A 21,602-nucleotide genomic window follows, 5' to 3' on the forward strand; every position below is an offset into this window, starting at 1 on the left:
CGCATGGGTCCGAACGCAGGCAGTGCGCCTGCGCAGAAACGCCAGCGGCCTAGAGCGCTTGCGCTGGAGGAGCTATCACGGAAGTGAGTGGAGGGCGAGGTCAGCGCGCTGTAGGTACTGCGCATGTGCCTTACGTGACGTTTCTGAAGTTACGGACGTATCGTGAAGGCTGTAACAGCTTCCTGAAACCTTCCTTGGCCGGAGTTCTGGGAAACCAGGTTTTGAGCGCATTAGGAGGTGTCATGCTGAGCTCTTTTTCTTAAGCCTCAGAATCTTGGCTTCCGCGTTCGGGGAAAACTCAGCTCTCGTTCTCGATCCAGAGTTCCCCGAGTTCTCGCGAGATCCGCGGGCTGAGCCGAGAGCATCCAAACAGCCAGTATCCCCTAGGAGCTGTACCGGGCCGTGGGAGCCTTAGTGACGGGAAGTCGCGTTCGGGAGCGAGCCTAACGCTGGCGGACCCCGCCTGGGAGCCTGGCAGCGATGGATGAGGACCTGGTTTTGGCACTGCGGCTTCAGGAAGAGTGGGACTTGCAGGTCTCGAAGCGCAGTCAGGCTCAGGAGCCCCTATCACTGGTGGACGAGTCCTGGGAGCTGGTGGATCCCACCCCAGACCTGCAGGCCCTGTTCGTGCAGTTCAACGATCGGTTCTTCTGGGGCCAGCTGGAGGCCGTCGAGGTGAAGTGGAGCAGGCGAATGACCCTGTAAGTCCTGAGCCCCGCCGGGTGCGGGGGAGGCGGGCGGGGCTCCTCCCCCCCTCTTCCCCACCCCCTTCGGACCCAGGGCCGTTAAAAGAGGGGTCCGGTTTCGGACGGGGATCTCCTCTGGTGGATTTCTCCGTCCCTGCCGTCTCTCTCTCGCTCAAATAGCTTTAAGAAAGCTGTGTGGCCCACCTCGCAACGGTTTGACTTACGACGGACGCGCTGAGAAAAAAGGGTGTTTTTTTGAATCGCATCTCGCTTGAAAATCGACGAGCACATCTCTGATTTGTCTTTCGGGGGTGCCTTAGGGTCCAGGACGTGTTGTCCTTATTCTGTGCAGTTAGGGTACCATCACTTAGCAGGGGATGGGGTGGGCGTTCCCACAGTTCTGGACCCCAGGGGTCTTCAGGGACACCCCTAGAATCCCTTTGCCACACGCTAAGTTGGAGAAATCTCGATAGGAAAGAATACAGGCCTGTATGTGAACGGAATTAATAACAAGTTCAGGATGCGATTATGTACTACCTAAAACTTAGGAGGTAGACAAGCTAAAAACAAGACTGTTGTAACTTTAGAGATGCGTTAGTGGAGATGGGGCTGTTACCACAATCAGGTGATGATCGTTCGTAGGAAAGAGACGGGAGCGGCGGAAGAGGGTTGTCTTCCCTGGGCTCTTGCAGCCTGGCTAGGGGACGGGAAGCCGCTGCCGGTCACGTGGCACCCTAACTGGGGCAAGATGCAGGGCTCTTTAACAAAGAGGGTCTGCTTTTAAGAAAGCCATCTGCCATGGAGTTCTCGTGTGCGAACTACTCGAGAATGTATAAGGATTTCATTTAAGGACTTGATTGCCCTTTTGTGTGTTTTTGGCAAATAACGCTTTGATGGTGGCTGTCTTTCAGGTGTGCTGGGATATGCAGCTATGAAGGCAGGGGTGGAATGTGTTCCATCCGCCTCAGTGAACCCCTTTTAAAGTTGAGACCAAGAAAGGACCTTGTGGAGGTATTCTTTGCATAAACCTGATATTTAAACGTTATTTAGAAATTCTTACTGATTTAGGCTGCTATGAATTGATCTGTGCGTGTAAACAAAACCTGTTTTCTCTCATTGCAAACTTTAATTGTGGGGCAAATAATAATGATTGCCTTATATTTTTATAGAGTTTCAAAGTTAAAGGCTTTCAGGTATAGTATCTAATTTGATATTTACAATAATTTACAAATTTCAGTATGTGTTACCCTAATTTTTATAAATGAGGAAATTAAGGTTCAGAGAGGTTATGTAACTGGTTTAAGTTGCATATTTAGAAACAGGAAAACTTAAGATCCAATCTTCTTCTGGGGACACCAGTTTTGATTCTCTTCTGTTAACTATCCATGGTGGGGCCCTCCCAGGACGTTTGGCTGAGCTGGCAAAAGAATCTGGCCTGAGGGTGCTCGTCATAGCTGGAGGTGGCAGTCACTCCAGCCTGTAAAGTGCAGCAATAGAAACTCCTAGGTTTTCTTTAGTCGAGTCTAGTAAATGCCTGAAACTCTCCAAGATGCACACGGGGTGACTTGTCTTGACCCAATTATACCACATGAAATGTAAGCACAAAAGAGCGTAGGGTGGTAGAGGATGGGTGGGAAATATGTTAAAATATGCTTAGAAAAATGAGGGATGCAGTTTTTAAGGATAAGAAAACATAATGGGTTTCACAATAAAGAATATATGTAATACTACTGAACTATACATTTAAAAATGGTTAAGATGGTAAATTTTATGTTACTGGTTTTTTATCACAATTTTAAAAAATAAATAGATACAAAATGTTAAATGGTATGACAGAAATACTTGATTAATTTAAAAAAAAAAAAAGGAACAAAGGCCAAAGAAAGAGAAAGGTAAGCATATATTAGTAATTACATTAAACGCAGTATCAGTAATTATATTAAATATAAGTAGACTAAACACTCCAGTTAAAGGTATGGAGTGACATACTAAATTAAAAGAGACACACTTAAAAACTCCTATGTTAAGTTTAAAAGGATAAAAAAAGTATATCATCCAAACACTTAACAACAGAAAGCTATTGTGGTTATATTAGTACCAGACTAAAGATTTTAAGGGAAGAAGTTTTACTAGGAAAAAAGAGGGACATGTTATAATAATAAAATCATTAAATAAAAATACCCTAACAACCCTAACTAATAATGACACATCATAATTATAATGCCAGAGGTTAAATACAAAGCCAGAATCTTAAAAGCAGCAAGAGAAAAGCAGTTAGTTTCCTACAGGTGAGCTCCCATAAGACTGTCAGCTGATTTCTCAAAAGAAACTTTGCAGGCTAGAAGGGATTGGCAAGAAATATTCAAAGCAACAAAAAGCAGGGATGAATATCCAAGATTATCCTACCCAGCAAAGCATTTAGAATGAAAAGACAGATAAAGAGCTTCCCAGACAAGAAAAAGCTGAAGGAGTTCATCAAACCAGTATTATATGAAATGTTAAAGGTCTGTTCTCTTAAGGTGCTTTTTTTCCTCATACAGAATTGTAAAATTTTTATGTAGTCAATTCATTATCTCTTCTTCTGGATTTTGATGGATAGATAAAAAGGCTTCCCTAGAACAGGGAGTTCCTACACTGGGCTCTGTAGAGCTTCAGCTGTTCTATGCACAGTTTTGTGCATGTGTGCTAGTATGTTTTCTAGAAAAGATGGCTCATGACTTTTTTTATCAGCTTCTGAAAGGAGCCTGTGAGCCAAAGAAGGGTAAGACTCCAGGTAGAGTAAGAAAATGCACTTTTATTTCGAAAGTGCTATAAATTGTTTTCTGTTTCAGACCCTCCTGCATGAAATGATACATGCCTATTTATTTGTCACTAATAATGATAAAGACCGGGAAGGGCACGGTCCCGAGTTTTGTAAGCACATGCATCGCATTAATCGCCTGACTGGAGCCAATGTAACGGTATGTAAAGCCACACAGCCACACGCATTTGCGATATTTAGTAGTTACTTAATAATTCCTGGGATTTAATTAAAAACAGAGAACTGGGCAGAAACAAATGCTACCTTGGAGGATTTTGCCCAGCAAGCGAGAGGCCCATAGACGCTGACTGGCTGGTCTAGGAGGACCAGAGGGGAGTGGCCACAGAGGAGGCCGTATTGAGGCCTCTGACCACATCGGGCCTGCGATCCCTCTCTCTTGGGCTGTTAGCTGTCTCCTGCTCTGTTTCCTGATAGTCTCCTCCTTCAGTCCACCCTGTATTCCGCTAGTTTCATACACCATTGCGTTCCTCAGAAGTCTAATTTGATTGCTGTTGGGACATGATATTGTAGGAGATGGCAGAGCCTGGGGTCCGAAAAGCATGACACTGCTTGGGTTCAGGTGCTGGTTACTAACTGTAGGGCCTTCTTGATTCCTCTGCGCCTCAGTTTACTAACGTGACGGGGCGTCCAACCTTCTGGTGTCTCTGAGCCACACTGGAAGAGATGTCTCAGGCCACATGTTAAATACTTTGTGACATGTGATCACAAAGAAAAGTTGCGTAAGGTTTTAAGTAATTGTTCTGTTTTGTGTTGGGCCACAATCGTAGCCATCTGGCAGGCACGTGGCCTGCAGGCCACAGGTTGGACACCCCTGAATGAGGATGGTAGCAGTACCTGTCTGTTGGATCCTTGTGAGGGTTAGAGGAGAAAATACATGCAAAACATTTTAACACAGTTTGAGTTCTAATTAGTTATTTTTATTGTTATCAATTTCATTTTATCAAATAAATGCTCTGTTGCTTTTGTCTTACCTCCCATACCTCCCCTGCTTAGGCCTTATATTTCTAAATGAACTTTTTACCTCCACATCTTTCCTCAAAAACCCTTCCCTAAAATATGCCAATTCTATTTTGTCAGCAAGCTCTTCATCTTCCCAATGGGCTTTAACTTCTCTGTCCTTTGAATCTCCTTAGCAGATATTGAACCTTCCCCAGTATTTTATTTTGCTGTCATACCTCTGAACACAGAGTGGCTCTTACTCCTCTTTCTGGACCTCTATATGAGATATTTAAGTGAACCAAAAAGATCATTCATTCCTACATATATTAAATTCTTTGGAATTTTGGCCAGTAACCAGTTGGTTAGAGTATCATCCCCATATGCCAAGGTTGAGGGTTCGATACCCAGTCAGGGCACATACAAGAATCAACCAATGAGTGCATAAATAAGTGGAATAACAAATGAATCTCTCTTTCTCCCTCCCTTCCTCTCTCTAAAATTCAATGTCCAAAACAAAAAAAAAAAAAATTAAAAAAAAATTCCTTGCTGTTTTGGGTTTTCCCTTCCTTTAAAAGGCAATAAAGGCCAGTGCAATGGAGAGTAAGTGCTCGTGCTCAATGTATCTTTTTCTAGCTGTCAGTGTGAACTTTGTGGAGCACTCATGTAATTAGTGGACACAGTTACTTTCAACATCAAGAAAGGGGTTTGCACTAAGAACAATCACACAAAATCCAGATTAGCAAAGAAATTACGGAGCTGTTAATGTAAAAGGCTGCTAGTTTCCTTATTAGAATTTGCACTTAAAGCGAAGTCCTGGTATCCTTCCTATCGCTCAGCAGGGAGATGATGTATTCTTTTATCTTGGATGCCTGTGTGTTTTTATGTAGGAGAGGTTTGAGCAAGTGGACACCCTTGCTTTTTCAGGTTACATCCTGTTGTAATGAACTCCACAGGGCATCCAGTTTCACATTGCAGAACATTTTTATTTTAGTGACTACATTGTTAAAAAGTCACATCCCCAGGCTGTAGGAGTATAAAGGAGCGGGAAGCAAAACAGATCCAATTCCCGGGGTTTTTTTTGCCATTTAATTAGTAAGCAGGGTTCTCAGTGTGAGAGAAAGCAGCGTCTTACATGCTTCTGCCCCAAACCTTTGTCCTCCAGTCTCTTCTGCTCCAAATATAATGTGCATTGTATGCCTGCTTGCCAAGTGGTAGAATGTTTTTGCTTATGATGGAGAGAGAGTTATCTGTAGCGTTTTGGAAAGCTTAGCATTCTTCCCTGCAGGGAGAACTTATTAGAAAGTTAAATGCCTTTGATTTAAAAAAAATTTTATACAGATGCTCCTTATCTTACGTAAACAGTAATGTTCCACTGAGAAGACAGAAGAACAGGTTCTTGTAGTCCTTTAGGGGAGTGGATTTAAATGGTCCCCTGCCATCCTCATTGCCACCGAGGTGGGAGGGCTAACCTTCCTTTCAGTCAGAACTCTTCTCTGTCTTCTGCTTAGGTTCTAGGTGAGATTTCATCCAGGGGTGAAACAAGGTGATCCTGTTTAAGGAGTGAAAAGCACATTCATAGAGAATTTTATTGGACTCAGTGAATGAAGCTCTCCGTTCACTCAGCAAATTCTTCCCGAGCACCTTCACCGTGCCAAGCTTACATTAGCCACTGGGGACACAAAGATGAAAACGTTTGAATTCTGGATGGTGTTTCACCTCTAGACAGACAAAATGAGAGCCCATAGGCTTATGACAAAGACCCAAGCAAAGAGCTGTGCCGGGGCAGAAGGCAAGGTTTAGCAGAGGCTCTGTCGGGCAAGATGCTTGTGTTGTGGAGGGTCCAGCATGTAAAGAAATAGTCAGTCCTTCAGAACGCTTTGGGAATGGTCCTTACAGGGGACGGTTCCAATTTAGCAGTGGGAACGATCTTACTTATTACGGCATTACATAAGCTCTTGTCTTTACCCTAATTTTTGATCGTTTTGTTTTCCAAAACTTCTAGCATGTATAAAGGCTTTATTTTTCCTGGTTTTTTTTTTTTTTTTTTTTTGGTCCACATTTCTCTATCTTTGCCCAGTGTATGGAGTATGAAGGTATCTGCTGCTCTTTCCCATGAAAATGAACTTTTGAACAGAAGCTAAATATAGTTGCTGTCTTTCCCAAAATAAAACATTTGGGAAAGGATTCTGGGAAACTGGAAGGCTTTTTAAAAAAAGTTTCTTATCTATTTTCTTAACATTGTTAATTAGCCCACTCACTGCTGAAACCTTTCTTTAACCAGATATACCACACCTTCCACGATGAGGTGGACGAGTACCGGCGACACTGGTGGCGCTGTGACGGGCCATGTCAGCTCAGAAAGCCCTACTACGGCTACGTCAAGCGTGCCACCAACAGGGCCCCCTCTGCTCATGACTACTGGTGGGCTGAGCACCAGAGCACCTGTGGAGGCACTTACGTTAAAATCAAGGAACCGGAGAACTACTCAAAAAAGGGCAAAGGGAAGACAAACCCAGCAGCGGCCGAGAACAAAGGTACCTATGTAAGCTCTTCCCGCTTTTCCACAGCCCCAGCTACAGCGTGAAGACAGTGCTATGCCTTAGAGAACTGGTATTAAGAGAAGCTTAAGGATTGTTTCTAGAACCTTTCAAAAGTCCTACAGTCCATGAAAACGACGGTAGGAAAATGTACTTTGCTCTATGGAGGTGGACATAAAAGTAGAAATCGTTTCCACTGGAAATATTGGAGGGTAAAGTCCCTTTCCCTATCTTGACTCAGTGAGCCATTAGGAAACAGAAGGCAAAAAGACTGTCAAAATAAAAACAATAATTAAAAAACACAATGCCCGGAATGTAAGTCGTCACTACACCCCTTCCTATCGGTTGGATTCTGTCCAGGTGACCTCTCCTCTGGCTGTCTGTACTTCTTCGGGAGAAGAGTGTGTGTATGCTAGGACTTCATCTTTAGAATGAAGTTCAGTCACTGCCTTTTGAAGAGGTAACCAGGTTATTACTAAAGTTAATGCTTCTTCTCTTGGGAAGTTTTTAATTTGACGTGATAGGGCCCAGGGACCCTAAATTCAGATTTAGGTTTATTTCCTAAATCTGAAATATTAAGTTGAGGAGCCATAGAAGCATTTATGTGGAGAGATTTGGTTCTCGTGAGGCGGCGGCGGCTGTGGCAGGTTTCTCCCTTCTTACTGAAACTGGAGGAGGTCTGTGGTGGCCTTGGCGAGGTGGGATGCCCTATCTAAACAGCGGAGCATGTGTTTTGTCCTCCTAAGTTCTCTCAGTACGAGTTCTTGAACTACTAAAGATTGTCTTTCCTTCATTAATAGGTAATTATGTGGATCTAAATTAGAATGAAAGTGTTTTTTTAATTTAAAAAAACTATCCTTTGGCTTAATATTTGTTTCTGTATTAATTTTGCATCAAGGAAAATTTTACTCGTCTCTTTTGCAGATAAACCCAACAGAGTTGTCCCGTTTAGTGGGAAAGGACATGTTCTAGGAGAAACAAACAATTCCGCTTCATCTGGGAAGTGCACCCCTTCGTGTGCTGTTACTAAAACCCATGATCGTTTAAGTCAAGACCATTCAGCAAACGCCATGAGACCAAATTCTACAACTGAGGTGAAATTTGAACAGAACGGTTCAAGGAAAACAGCTTCTCTAGTCTCTCCTGTTCTTAACACCTGTCACCAAAGTGTTTTAAGCAACTACTTTCCTAGGGTAACAATTGCCAATCAAAAGGCCTTCAGGAGTGCGACTGGGTCCCCAAGGAAAATTGTCACAGTTGGTGACATCAGTAAAATCTCCGTCTCTTCTGTTTCTCAGAGAAAGGCTTCATCTTCTAAGATAGCCCTGAGAAATTCTTTAAAAGCAGTGGAATCAACATGTGTATCCCTGGACGCAAGTGGATCTAAACATGAATTTCCGAGTAAACGACCCAGGCTGGAAGACAAGACTGTTTTTGACAATTTTTTCATCAAGAAAGAGAAAATACAGAACGGTGGGAATGATCCGAAGTGTAGCCCACACCCTGCAGCGGCAGCGCAGGACTCCAGCGGTCCGTCCAGTGAGGGCAAAGTGGTCTGCTGTCCTGTTTGTCAGAACAAGGTTTTAGAGTCTCAAATTAATGAACACTTAGATTTCTGCCTTGAATGACAACATCAGGATCAAAAGCAGCAAAAATCTTTGGGAAAAAGTGAGGGTCGCAAAAAAGGGTCTCGCATGCCACCACCAATACCTCACCAAGAGCGTCAGTCACTCAGGAAGTTCTGGCTAACACTTAAGATTTGTAGTTTGTAACCTAGTTCACACAACCAACACAAAATGTTCTATTTTATATATACATTGGATGTTGTAATTTAAAATATTTCTCTAAAGGCACTGTATTTATATTTCCTCTTGCCTTATGTATACTCTGGCCCAGTTTGTTCTGCATGTTTACATGTGTAATTTCAGATATTTTTGTTCTTTCTTGCTCTTAAAAGCTTTTAAGATCTGTTCATCTTTCTACTTGCATAATTTATAAATATTTGGTTAAACTGAGTATTTCCTTATGAATAGTAAAACTCATTCCCAGTACTATTAGTATTTATAGTGTTAGGCATATTGACCAAAAACACAATCTTCAGTGCAGAATATGTTATGTTTGGGTACTTAAGGTATTTTTAAAATTTTTAAAACTTTTTTCCTCTCAAATCTTAACAGGAAATACATTTTATATATTTGAAAGAATTTTATTTGTTTTACTTTGGTGGCATCAGATTTTAAAGTAGAGTATGGTAAAACAAAATTCTTTCGGCATATCATTAGTATCAAATAGCCACTGTAATTCTGCAGGCCAGAGTTGAGTTGTTTTCTCAAAGTTTAGCAAAATGAGCGGCTAAAAGTTGGTGCTAAGTAACTAAGATATGTAACAAAGCAAACCTAGTTTATGTAACGCTGGAATTATATTACGGCCCTTTAAGCCAAAGTTGAAACTGTTAACAGTAAAAGGAATACCGTTTGGTAATTTAAATATATTTTTAAATTGATACAGTGAAGGGACACACACGCTTTTAGCAGTTGCCTTCTGTGTCACGGCTATACCTCCAGCGTGCTGTCATCTTCACAGGTTTTCTTTTTCCTTTGGGCACCGTGGCTCATCTGTACAGAAGGTGCAGAGAGATCCTCACTGTGAAGCTGGTGACCGACTGCATCAGTTACCACCCACACCCAAGGTGTCCTCACCGGTGCCTCTGCCCTGCTAATCCCCAAAGCCTCTGAGTAACCCGTTTTCTCCACTGTCACCACAGGTTAGTTTAGCTCATTTTTGGACTTCATAAAGTACTACTTTGTTGGTATGTGTGCATAAGTTCACTTTTTCATTGGTCTGTAGAATTTGTGTGAATATGCCAAAGTTTATACATCCATTCTATATTAAGGGACATTTGAATTATTTCCAGCTGGAGCTATTACAAATAATGCTGCTAAGAACGTGCTCGTCATTTCTCTTGGGCACGTACTCAGGGCTGGGTTGCTGGGACACGGCACGTTCATGGTTAGCCTTAGTAAATACTGCCAGTTTATGCTCCTACCGGCAGCGTGTGCAAGTTTCGACTGTCCGTTAACACCATTATCAATCCTTGTCATTTTAGCCTGTCTGGTTGAGAGTTCGCGAGTTTTGATATTTTTTAAGTATGAAGTTGAAAAGTAGAATTTAATAAATATAAATGACTTAAAATGTGTATTATGTTGAACATATGCAGTTGTATTTTCACAAGGATCATCTTCTGTAATTCAGTTTAACAAACCATGTGCAGTTCAACATTGCCTTTTTTATCCTCACCCAAGGACATGCTTATTGATTTTAGAGAGGGGAACGGAGGGAGAGACAGGGAGAGACATTAATGCAAGAGAGAGAGATCAGTTGCCTCTCACGCAACCCAGGCATGTGTCCTGACTGGGAATCGAACCCATGACCTTTTAGTTCACAGATGACACTTCAACCAAGTGAGCCACACCAACGAAGGCGCAGTTAAGCATGTTTGAGCCAAACTGTACAAGGTTCTGGGATTACAGCGTACGACAGTCCGTGTCCTCAAGTAGCTTTACAGCCTACTTGGGGAGGGAGACAAAAGCAGATCAACCTCAATATAGCAAGTGTTACCACAGGCTTTTGCTGGGTGTCTAGAACAGCCCCATTCTACTGGGAGAACTAAGCTGTTCAAAGGAACAGTATAAAATGTGCAAGAGAACGGCAGGAGGAGGACTAAAGGCAGTACAGCTCTAGCTAAGTAGAATTTTGAGGGCTGGGACCCTATCTTATGTCCAGTCTGTGTCATCCCTGATAATACACATCTGTTGGTTCAGGTGGGGGTGGTGCTCTGGGGATTGGACAGGTTTGTAAGCCAGTCAAGAACATCTGAAAAGTGTTTTGATGGCTTCTCTGGGGGCAACAGGAGGCAGAAAGGTGGTGGCAGGGATGGAGAGAGGTTGGGCTGGAGAAATATTTAGGTCTGCAATCAAGAGCTGGTCAGTTTTTTGAAAAAATAAACATTTTATTTTTAGAGGGGAAGGAAGGGAAAAAGGGAGAGAAACATCGATGTGAGGATCATTGACTGGTTGCCTCTTGTATGTGCCTTGATGGGGGCTTGAACCCACAACCCAGGCATGGGTCCTGACCAGAAATTGAACCAGTGACCTTTCACTTTGCAGGACAACGCCCAGGCAACTGAACCACACAGGTCAGGGCAAGAATTGGTCAATTTTAAGTGATGATGGGAACGCGCTAGCTGAAGAAAAAATTGAAGTTAAATTTGGAATTAAATAAACCTTCATTTCAATCTACTAAAAACTGTTGATAAAACTTGCACACTAAGAATTCTGGTACTCCCAAATTTGAGTCATTTCCTACATGATATTAAAGAAAGTTTTCTGTTCTATTTATATAGGTCTTTCCATTTTAAAGCAAATTTCTACCCTAACACAGAGCTAATGATTCTGGGTCAGTCTTTAAATGCCATGGCCCTTCATTTTGAGTAGATGGAGAGCAGACTTTATTTTCCATTTTTAAAGTCAAAGTTATACACTGTCTAGCAAAACTAACTATAAATTCAGAGTGTTTCGTCTCAATGTTTCATTGCTCCAAAGCTCCGACACTTTTTTACAAAGCTGATAGGATTTTTAAGTAAATTAGAATGTCAGAGTGAAAGAGCTGCTGTATCTCACTGGGCCGCTGGAAGAACAAAGCTAAACTCTGTAGTTTGTCGTTACTGAGAGGCAATGGTTTCCTGTTACTCTGCCTCCATTTTTGTCCTTGAGGCTACTGTTGCCATTCTAGCAATTTGTTGTGGTGACAAGCAGCATACATATCCACCAAATGAAGTGAAACTAACATACAATTATTATTACAGATTAAATTGCTTAGGGAGTTGGTATTAACAGAAAAGGATGTGATGTGATTAGCTCTTGCTGCTTTTACTACCATTCCACTAGAATATTAGAAGTTACATGATTACATACTTCCTCATCATATGAAATTAAAAGTAAAAATCTTTTTTAAGTGACTCTGAAACCCTATCATAACTAAAGTATAGTGTTGTATAGAGTGATACAGAAACAAACTACCCTTTGCTTTCTTCAGTCTCAAGCTACACCTACTGCCAAGATTTACCCTCTTGCTTACTGAACACCAGGTGGCGCTCTTGGCAAGTTAAAGTTCTGATATACCCCAAGGCAACATACATCCAAAACAAAGAGGAAAACTTGCCCACAACTGTAACAATAATTGCCAGTTCTGATTCACAAAAAAGGATAGACAGCTTACGATCTCCAGTCCTGTGAGAGGGAACACAGCAAACCAAGAGTGTGTGCTTGTTCAGACAAGCAAGAACTCACCTACAAGGCACCTGCATCCCCCCACACTTGTTTTTATTTCACCTTTCACTCTGAACACTCCCACAAAAGTCTTACGCAAGAAACAAACCAGTATTCACATAGAGCAAAACATGGTAATTCCCAACAGGAAGTCTTCCAGACAGGCAAGACCTATATACTTTTCCACTGATTCTGAAATTACAGTACTCCTCGCAGTATGTCTATCACTGCCCTGTATTGTCTGAATTAGTCTGAAAGCTTCCAAGGACACGCAATGGCCTTGCCCCTACATTAGAGGTCCAGTAGAACACAGAAGAGCCTCTTAGATTCTTGGTGCTGAGTGAATGAAATGGCTAGGCATTTCTCAAATTCCATCGTTATCTGCTTTTGCAAAAACACCTTAAGGAACACTGACTCTTCTCCATACTCCTCCCAAGAATCAAAGTTGGTGTATTTTCAAGCTAGATAACTCTATAAAGACACATATCATGTCACGTTATAAACAGTGCTTGCAAACTCCAAATAGCTGACCCCTGAACAACATGGGCGGGTCCAGTTATATGTGGATTGTTTTCAATAAGTACTGTAAATGTACTTTCCTCATGATTTTCTTACACTTTTTTCCTCCAGCTTGCTTTTTTTGTAAGGATACAGCATATGACACATTACAAAGTATGTGTTAGTCAACTGTTGGTTATTGGTAAGGCTTCCAGTCAACAAGCTCTTAGTAGTTAAGTTTGGGGGGAGTCAAGTTACCTATCATTTTGGGGGATTGGTGCCGCTACCCCTGCATTGTTCAAAGGCCAACAGTCTATCAAAACCTGCATCAACATTAAAGAAACTGGAAGGGTGTTTGCTTTTTACAAAAGAATCCTCACAAAATTCTTTTATACATTTGTATACATTTAAAATAATTCAATACATAAAATATAAATGGGTATAGACACATCCATAAATGGTTGTAACTCATTTATAGACATACCAACACTTACTTGTTCAATTGCATGAACACCAGATATTAAAATACCCACCTCCAGAGCATCCACAAGAAAATGAAGTCTCAATTCATAACACGACGTCTGAGTCATCCATGTCGTGCATTTGTAGATGATCCGTCCTCAGCACTGTGGAGTATTTCACTATGTAAATATACCACAGCGCACGTGCATGTCCGATCTTTCCAACTCTGTTTTGAACTCTTGGCTGTTTTCATACTTTTTAATGCCCTTCATTGTATTTTCAGTTGAATCTATTCTTTTTTGGGTACCTTATAATTTAATGTTAAGATAATTGTCTTTTTCCACTTCTTTGCTGAGTTACATCAATTCATTTCATAGCTTCCTGAGGGGTTTTCTTTGCTTTCCTTTTTCCCTTTTGGACCATTTTTTCCCCTAAGACTTTGAGTTTCTAATTTCAGGTGTTAATTTTTATTTCTGCCAAGTCCTGTTCAAGGTATTTACTTCAGGCTGGATACTGTTCCAGTTTTCTTTCGCCTGTGGCTGATGAGTGAATATTCCTGAGCTGCAGCTGATTCTGGTTTCTTCTTTTCATAGTGTTTACAGATGTTGGTCGTCCTTTCTCTGCTCATCTAGAAGACATCCTTTTCCTTGACTTGCATACGCAGTTGATTCTATGCAGGCAAGGAAGCGTTGGCGGAGGGTTGGTTGCTTCTGGGGTTTCTAACTCCAGAGTGTTCTCTGCTGGGAAATGCAGCATTTATGAGACCACAGTCGTCTTTGTGGGATGGGAGGGGTTGGCATTCCTTCAGAGTCTCTCATGTTTTTTCCTCCAGGAGGTATCTTCCCCCTCTCCCAGAAATGGTACATTCCTCAACAGGCTCCCTGCAACCTCAGGAACGTTCCAACTTTCTCTTCTTGATACACTGGTGTCAGATTTATCAGGCGGGTTCGCCACCCCCGCCATGTACTGCCACCGCTGGACCCCCGCGGCCTCCATCCCTTCACTGACTCTGCCTTCACGAGCTGGGATGCTGGTGCTGGCTTTGCATGCATACTATTCTAGAACTTTTTTCTGTGTCTCAGTTATGCTACAGGTACAGGTGAAAAGTGACATTGTTCTTGTCTGTATGGTGTTGGGAAGATTTTTATGAAAGAGATTCCTATTTAGGCAGCTGCCAATATTGACTGGAAAACCAGAAGCCCAAGTACCTCCCCTTTCATATGAACACACAAGCAAGAATTGCCAGGCATGTAAGGAAAACTTCTAATGTGAGAGACAAAAAAGTAAAACAGAAACGTTAAATACTGTATCCATTAAATGGAACAGGTTGTTATATGTATTTTTAAAAATTTAGAGACTGAAAGAGAGCTCTTTCTAGGACAAAAAACCTAGTAGCACACATGAAACCCCTGCTGGGAGAACAAAAAAATAGATGTCTCCAAAATAAAAGACACAGACACATAATAACTAGAAGAGAAGCAACAGGCTCCAATCAGCAGATGTTCCAGAAAAAACAGAGAATGGAGGAGAGAAATCATGTAGTAATTTAAGAAAATGTCCCCAACTGTAGGGTGTGACCTTACAGTCCACATACACCCTGGCACATGGGCTGCGAGCACACAGCAAAGCACCGTCTAAGGCTACAAAGCCCGGGGCACAGGGCAAAAGCAGGTTACATGTGAAGAATTACGAGTAGGGATGGCTTCAGATTTCTCACATCCACACTGGAACCTAGAAGCAGGGAAGCAATGCCTTCAAAATTCTGATCTAATGCAGAATTCAAATCTAATTTCCAAATTAGACTTGAAACTCAGAATAAAAGAAAGACGTTGGTCTCAGAGAATCTGCCACCCATACACTCATTCACAGAAAGTACTGAAGGGCAAGCTTCACCAGGCTAAGGAAGTGAATGAAGAAAGAGGAAGTGTGGATCCAGGAAGCCCAAGATCCAGCACAGAGCAGTGAAGGGATCCCCAGAACAATGGAGACGGGGATCTAAGGAAGACATCTGTGCAGCCGGCACAACAGGCAACCCACTCCACAAAGCTGCAGGTTAGAGGCCACAGGGAAAAAAAAAAGGAAAACTCAAGACATTAAGGGAAAAAGTAAATTGTGGAAGGAAAGTCATCACGGTTCACTCCCGTTGAGGCTTTGACTTGTATTCGTAGTCTTAACAATTAACCCGATATTAACCTAGGTTACAACATAATTATACGAGGAAGGTCAGGGGACGTGGCAGGTGCTTGCATGTGTGTGGTCGGGACAGTGAAGGAGGATTGGAGAGAGACCTATACACTTCTCTTCCACGTTGGGAAGTCAGATAAGGCCTAACACTGAAAAACCAAGATGCAGCGACGTGCTGCCGTTATTGAGAACTAACTGGGCAAAGCCCCAAAGAATCACTTCGGCAATACAGAGATTACAGACAATACAGAGGTTAGCACGGCCTCTGCGCATGGATGACATGCAAACTGCTGAAACGGTCCGTATTTCTTTTTAAAGTCACTTTTCTGATCCTGTCATAATTATAAATGGAGATAAAGTTGGCTCTGCTTCCTCTGTGTGTTCTCAAAGTGGAAGGATATTTTGTAGAACGGCACAGAAGTATCAATAATTCTGGCAGAAAAAGTCTTCATCTCAAGGCAAAGGAGACCCTTCCCAAGAACCTTCATGACATGCCTTGCTCCGAGCTGGGCTATCCATTAGGAAGGGGAGCTCTCGCTGCCTGCATCTCTGCAGGTTCCCTGTCTCTGAGGCTGCTAACATGTTCTCTACCTATAAAAGCCTTCCAGCTGATGGGGCCATGCCCTTTCTCCATGATATATCCTTGAGCTTTGCCGTATTTCAGGTAATCATGAAAAGAATCTGCATTAAAACCAAAAGCAGCATTTGGAGAATGTCTCCCTGACTTCAGATATCCAAAACACTATCCTAGAAGCGATGATGACTGGGTATTTATATAGGGTATAAATATGTGTCACTGCAGTCTCTGGCTGGAACACAGCCCTCATTCTTGGACCGTGTGCACCTGGATTTCATTTAGGCCTCACACAACTCCGTGAGTCTGGAGCTATTGCGCTTACTTTCAGATGAATAAGCCTCCAACTGTCATGCAAGCAGGTGGCTGAGCCAGAACTAAATGGACTTGCCCATTCCACTTGTGCTCTGTTTAGCGCGCTGCCTAACTTACTAATTCGTCTCCATTTCTTAACTCATTTGCCCTCTCCTTTAACTCACCTGACTATACTTCAGTACAGTTTTCCAAATGCTCTAAGATAGGCTGGAAAACAACTAAAACACCACACTAAAAATATATTTAAATGAGAGATAAATGAACATGTACACTGATCTCACATTATAAGAGCACATATATGTTAGTCTATGTCCACACACATTAACTTTCTTGTATATGCAATAGGACACCTGTAACAATTAGAGATAAATGTCTAGTGCCCCTGTCCTTCCTGCAGCAGAGGGATGACACAGATATGGCTTGAAAGCTTGGGTGTTAGCGTGATTTTTTTAAATCCTATTAAAAGGGAAAGAATCCGATTGTTGAGAATCCAAACACAGGGCTCGTGGACTCCAAGGGCAGGCCGGCTGCCCCAGGGTGTCCCCCACACTGCTGGGCGCCTGTGTCGACTGCTCTCTCCTTCCCTTGGTGTCATGCATAAACAGCAGGAGCCAGCATTCTGGACTAGGCAGAGATGTGTGATAGAAGAGCACATTATCTGATGGACAGGCCCATATGATAAAAGATTAAAAAACAAAAAAAGACAGATGGCAATAACAACTGTAAGTTTTTCAAGAACATTTTATACATCGTTTTAATTAGATTAGCTTTACAAGCAACTTGAGTTTTTTCATAATGAAACATTGCTTTTCAAATTACATGACTTTATAGTCTATCTGTATATGAATCCTGAAATTCTTTGCCTGCTGTTTATAAAATAAAGGTCTGTGTTTTACAGCTGGTTAATGTGTTGAATAAAAACAGCATTAGAAGCTTTATCTTTAACCAGGATTAAACACATATAGGCCACAAATAATTTTAAATTTTGTTTTAAATAAGAGTCCTGCTTGGTGACAAGTTAACAGTCCCACTAACATGAAATGAACAGATTTTAAATGGATATTAAAGAAATGCCTATCCTGACTTCTTGACCCTTTCACAATGATCTCCAAGAGATTACATAAACCCTTCCAAAAAAAAAAAAAAAATACAAACTATAAGACCTATCTGGTAGCAGAACCCACAAAGTAAAATGGACATCTGAATGACACGGGGCTCCCAGACTGAAAGGCTCTCGCTGCACACCTTGACAATCAGACAACCTCCCATCAACACAATACCATTTGTACCAGATTTCAGAATGACAGCGCTTCTGAGCGGGGCCAAACACAGCGCACTGCACTGCAGACCAGACGGCAAGGCCAGCTTGCACGCCCAGGGAGGCGGGCAGAGGCACTTACTGCAGAGATGTTAGGGTGGATTATCTGCAACAAGGAGAGGAAGTGGAGCAAAACTGAACATGGGCAAGGAAAAACATTAACTATAGTTTTCTCTTGCAAGTTCTGCTAAGTGAGATTGCAACAGTGAATGTTAATCCCACCTTAGGTCCACACTGTCAGTTTCACTAAATTTTTTTTCATGTTTTACATGAACAATATCAATCTTTTAATAAAAATTACTGAGCTTTCCATAGAAAAGGTCTCTAATTGAATACAAACTATACAAATGCTAAAACTGTCATAAGCTGAAATATACAGAAATATTTCTGTACACTCACATTATTTTGGCAAAGAAGATCAAGGACAGAGATAGAAAACTGAAGTGGACATTCCACCCAGAGTGCATGCAAAACATGGATGCCACCCTGTGCGCTTTGCCTAGGACACTGAAGTCTAAGACCTCCCTCCCGACTCAGACATTAAGCATCCAAGCCTGGGAGACCTTGCGTGATTTTGTAACATTCCCTTTTTTTCTGAAAAGTAAAAAAGAACACTCATAAAACATAAAAATTAAATTATCTTGCTCTCACTTCATTTGTTTTTTCAAGCTAAACATACATCTTCGAGTACTGATCAAGAGGCCAGCATCGCGTGCGGAGAGCGCCTCAGCAGCAGCCCGAGGGGTCCCTGTGCTGCGTCTGTGCTCGCACAGTTCAGTCTCGACACACCTGGTCTCCCACTGGTGCGACCCCACAGGGACAAGGTTCTGACCTGCGGATCAGGTGGTTCACAGGAGTAGAAAAATGTAACAGCAGAGCTGGATGTGCAACCCACCTGCCGGGAAGCGAGAGGAAGCCTCAGGAACGGGGATGCTGCCCTCTACGGATGCAGGACACACTGGGAAGCTTACGGAAGCCCTTCGTTCGGGAACTTGGTGCTGAAGGTAATCTCAAGTTCATCTACTGCCAGTCACTGTCGTTTGTTTTTTAAAATTTAACTTAAAATATAAAATTGTATTTTTCTGTGTATTTTTTCTTACAAAACATTCGAAACTAAAAGTTATTGGTAGTAAATGGTGGTGGTTTTACTGTTATGTTTCATTATTAACAGTATCAAAAAAACAACAGCAGCAATTTTTAAGAGTTCAAATTAGTGTAAGACAGGATGACAAAACAATCCGATTTTTCAGCTGGTAATTAAAGTGCTCCTTATTTTAGGTAAAAAGAAAATTTAAGTAATCATCAGTCACTAGCAACAATCATTATAAGCAGTATTTTAGGGCAAAATTTAATAGTATGAAGAGGTTTACAAAAATAGATTGATGCTACTTTGGGGAATAATACTGTAATTTTTTTTCTCAATTAAGTTTTGATAGATTGTACCTGATCATACAAAAATTACTTCAAATTCAAACTTGACTATATAAAAAAGGGAGAGATGAAATGAACTTAGCTAGATGACAGATTGGGCAAAATACGAGAATGAAACAATTCTACTTCGGGCACTTATTTCATGTCCAGATGTAAATACCGTTTTCAGCTGACAGCTTATATTCTTCCCACAGCAATTACAGGTCTGGAGTCAGTCATGCAGTACAAAGCCATACAGTCAAATCTTCTTTCTGATGCAACACAAAAAAGTTGTTTCTGTTTCCTTATGAAAATGCCAACTGGTTGTCTGTTTTTCTGTATCCCATTTATTTGCAGTCACAAGTTAACAAACAGCGTCAACATTATTGTAGGTGAAGTGGGGGTATTGCTGGATCAAAGTCTCTCTATAAGACGTCTTTACTGATTGAATCAGAAGGTTTATTTAGTTCAACCCTCACACCTTTCTCACCTGCAAGGTAAAACAAAAAAACAACGAAAATTCATTCATCGAGCACCAGAGAGCTTCTGTTACTGCTTCCCAATGAGTTCCTAACAGTATGCACAAGGTTTCAACTTCGCAAGCATACGTCCCGTGGAAACTAGCACACCCGCACTTCCAAGAGCTGCCCACAGTGCCGCACTGTAACGAGTGCGGGACTCGGAGCTAGTAACCTTCAAAGGGAAAAAACATTCCCAACATGGAGGTAACGATTTCATCTTTTTATTTTAAAAGTAATTTGAATTGTTATAAAATAGTAGTGTGTTCTGTGTCACTAAAAGCACACTACTAGGCTTATGTGAAAAATAATGACTTTTAAAAATACATAAAAAAATAAGAACATCTGATTTTAAGTTTTATAAAAGGTTGATCGGGAATTATCAATGGCTCATGAAAATACAGCCAGTTAATCAGTAATGTGAACCTTGAGCAGACTCTGGGAGATACAAGGCAGGGTTAAAGAAAGGACAGGTAAGTGGTCCATCAGAGGGAAAGCTGAGACCCGCCGCTCCAGGAGACAGCCCCACGTGGGAAGGGAGGGTTGGCTTACTGAAGGACCGCAGGCATAGTACCAGTGTGCTGACCTATGGCCACCACGGGCAGCTATGGACTCTACATGCCTATCTTTTTTACCGATTCCGTCATTTCCATTCATCTCCTTTGTATCAACTTTCTTCATGTGCACATTAAACGTAGAAGACCTGAGTACTCTAGGGGTGTCCAACCTGCGGCCCATGGGCCACATGCAGCTCAGGATGCAAATGCAGCCCAACACAAAAACGTAAATTTACATTATAAGATTTATTTGTTATTATGAGTCACAATATATTTAATGTGTGGCTCAAGACAATTCTTCCAGTGTGGCCCAGAGATGCCAAAAGGTTGGACACCCCTGCTTAGAGAATGTATGTTTAAAAAGGAAAAGATATTAACTTCCTTTTAGGGGGAGAATGAGAGGAAGCCAGATGGCGGTTATCACGAGTTCAGCAGCCTGTGACTAAAAAGGATAATCACAGGAAAACTCAGCTTGCATCAGAATAGTTTCTCAGACTTCTTTGCCTGAAACTTTCCTAATCTTTGGATAATTTTTTTTTTTTTTTTTTTTTTTGGTTAAAAGTAACAATGAAGACGACTTGTCCTCTTTTAAATAAGGGAATTAAGGAATTTGACAAAAACAAGGACTACGGGCATTGTCCTTCCGTGTACCCTGACCCCAAACGCTGTTTACCTGTTTGATATTTTACTTTAGCTCGTGCTCTCTCATCTGCATCAAAATACCAAACAGTTATTGCGTACCTAAAAGAAAATTTAGAATAGGGTAAGAATGATCACTGGGGGAAAGAGGGATACGCTGTTGCAATGGTCTATAAAATGTGTAATGTCAAAATAATATCTCAATCGGGATATTACCAGAGGATAAATGAGCACAGTCAAAACCCACTTATCCAGTGACCTCAGTGTGCAGAGTGCGGCAGAGAACCAGGAGCTCAAATCGATTCTGCAAAGCCAATGAGTTGTTATGACTTTCTCAATGCCTAATAAGCTGCTTGATCTGTTCTCAAGCTCACAGCCGACCAGAGACAGACCCTAAGAAGGTAAGAGAATGGCTGCTGCACTATCAACAGCACCAGGTCTGAAGGAAGAGAAAGAGAAAAGGACTCAAGGCCTGGTGCTTTTCAGTGACAGGAAGGGCTAACAGCCTCTACAGCTTATGGGACATCACTACGTAACAGCAAAGAACCAAGATGCATGTTTACAGTTTTATAGCCTCGAGTCGCGGAGAAAGATTTAAATTATGCTAAGAATTTTTTAGGATTTTTATCAGAACAATTGTACTGTGTTTAGACATAAAGTTTAGCTAAGTAAGCTTCATTTTTCTGAATATTTCACTCATTTGGAATATATCATTCCACAAATTAATGAGGAAACTCTGGTTTATTAAACACTAAAAAGAACAGTTACCCCTCTCGGTGCACACTCTATGGGAAGTGAAAGCAGGCTGCAGTTGTTC

At 41.7% G+C, this 21,602-nt stretch overlaps 2 protein-coding genes across 4 annotated transcripts in view; one reads left to right on the plus strand and one right to left on the minus strand.

The window, feature by feature from the left end:
- Positions 1 to 145: 145 nt before the first annotated feature.
- SPRTN (SprT-like N-terminal domain) lies at positions 146 to 9,740 on the plus strand. Of its 2 annotated transcripts, XM_054576745.1 has the most exons (5): positions 146 to 701; positions 1,598 to 1,697; positions 3,518 to 3,646; positions 6,728 to 6,980; positions 7,908 to 9,740. In XM_054576745.1, the coding sequence occupies exons 1-5, from the start codon at positions 481 to 483 to the stop codon at positions 8,609 to 8,611; spliced, it is 1,407 nt and encodes a 468-aa protein (XP_054432720.1). In that variant the 5' UTR covers positions 146 to 480; the 3' UTR covers positions 8,612 to 9,740. The 2 variants fall into 2 exon arrangements, with proteins under 2 accessions (XP_054432720.1, XP_054432721.1); XM_054576746.1 differs by lacking the exon at positions 3,518 to 3,646.
- A 9,041-nt stretch (positions 9,741 to 18,781) lies between these two features.
- EGLN1 (egl-9 family hypoxia inducible factor 1) overlaps positions 18,782 to 21,602 on the minus strand; it is a 44,845-nt gene continuing 42,024 nt past the window's right edge. For both annotated transcript variants that reach the window (XM_054576748.1, XM_054576747.1), the window contains 2 exons: positions 20,820 to 20,887; positions 18,782 to 19,561 (listed from right to left, as the gene is read on the minus strand). In XM_054576748.1, the coding sequence (XP_054432723.1) occupies positions 20,861 to 20,887 (27 nt within the window). In that variant the 3' untranslated portion in view covers positions 18,782 to 19,561; positions 20,820 to 20,860. The remainder of the gene's footprint in view (positions 19,562 to 20,819; positions 20,888 to 21,602) is intronic.

Source organism: Pteronotus mesoamericanus, unplaced genomic scaffold (assembly GCF_021234165.1).
Source record: "Pteronotus mesoamericanus isolate MK-2021 breed Mesoamerican mustached bat unplaced genomic scaffold, CSHL_Meso_final contig_347, whole genome shotgun sequence".
In the NCBI taxonomy this organism is placed as follows: domain Eukaryota; kingdom Metazoa; phylum Chordata; class Mammalia; order Chiroptera; family Mormoopidae; genus Pteronotus; species Pteronotus mesoamericanus.

Excerpts from the sequence above, each read along its gene's own strand:
- SPRTN (XM_054576745.1), top strand. The coding sequence starts at position 481 with ATGGATGAGGACCTGGTTTTGGCACTGCGGCTTCAGGAAGAGTGGGAC. Across the intron at positions 702-1,597 it reads TGGAGCAGGCGAATGACCCT|GTGTGCTGGGATATGCAGCT; the intron begins GTAAGTCCTGAG and ends GCTGTCTTTCAG. Across the intron at positions 1,698-3,517 it reads CAAGAAAGGACCTTGTGGAG|ACCCTCCTGCATGAAATGAT; the intron begins GTATTCTTTGCA and ends TTTCTGTTTCAG.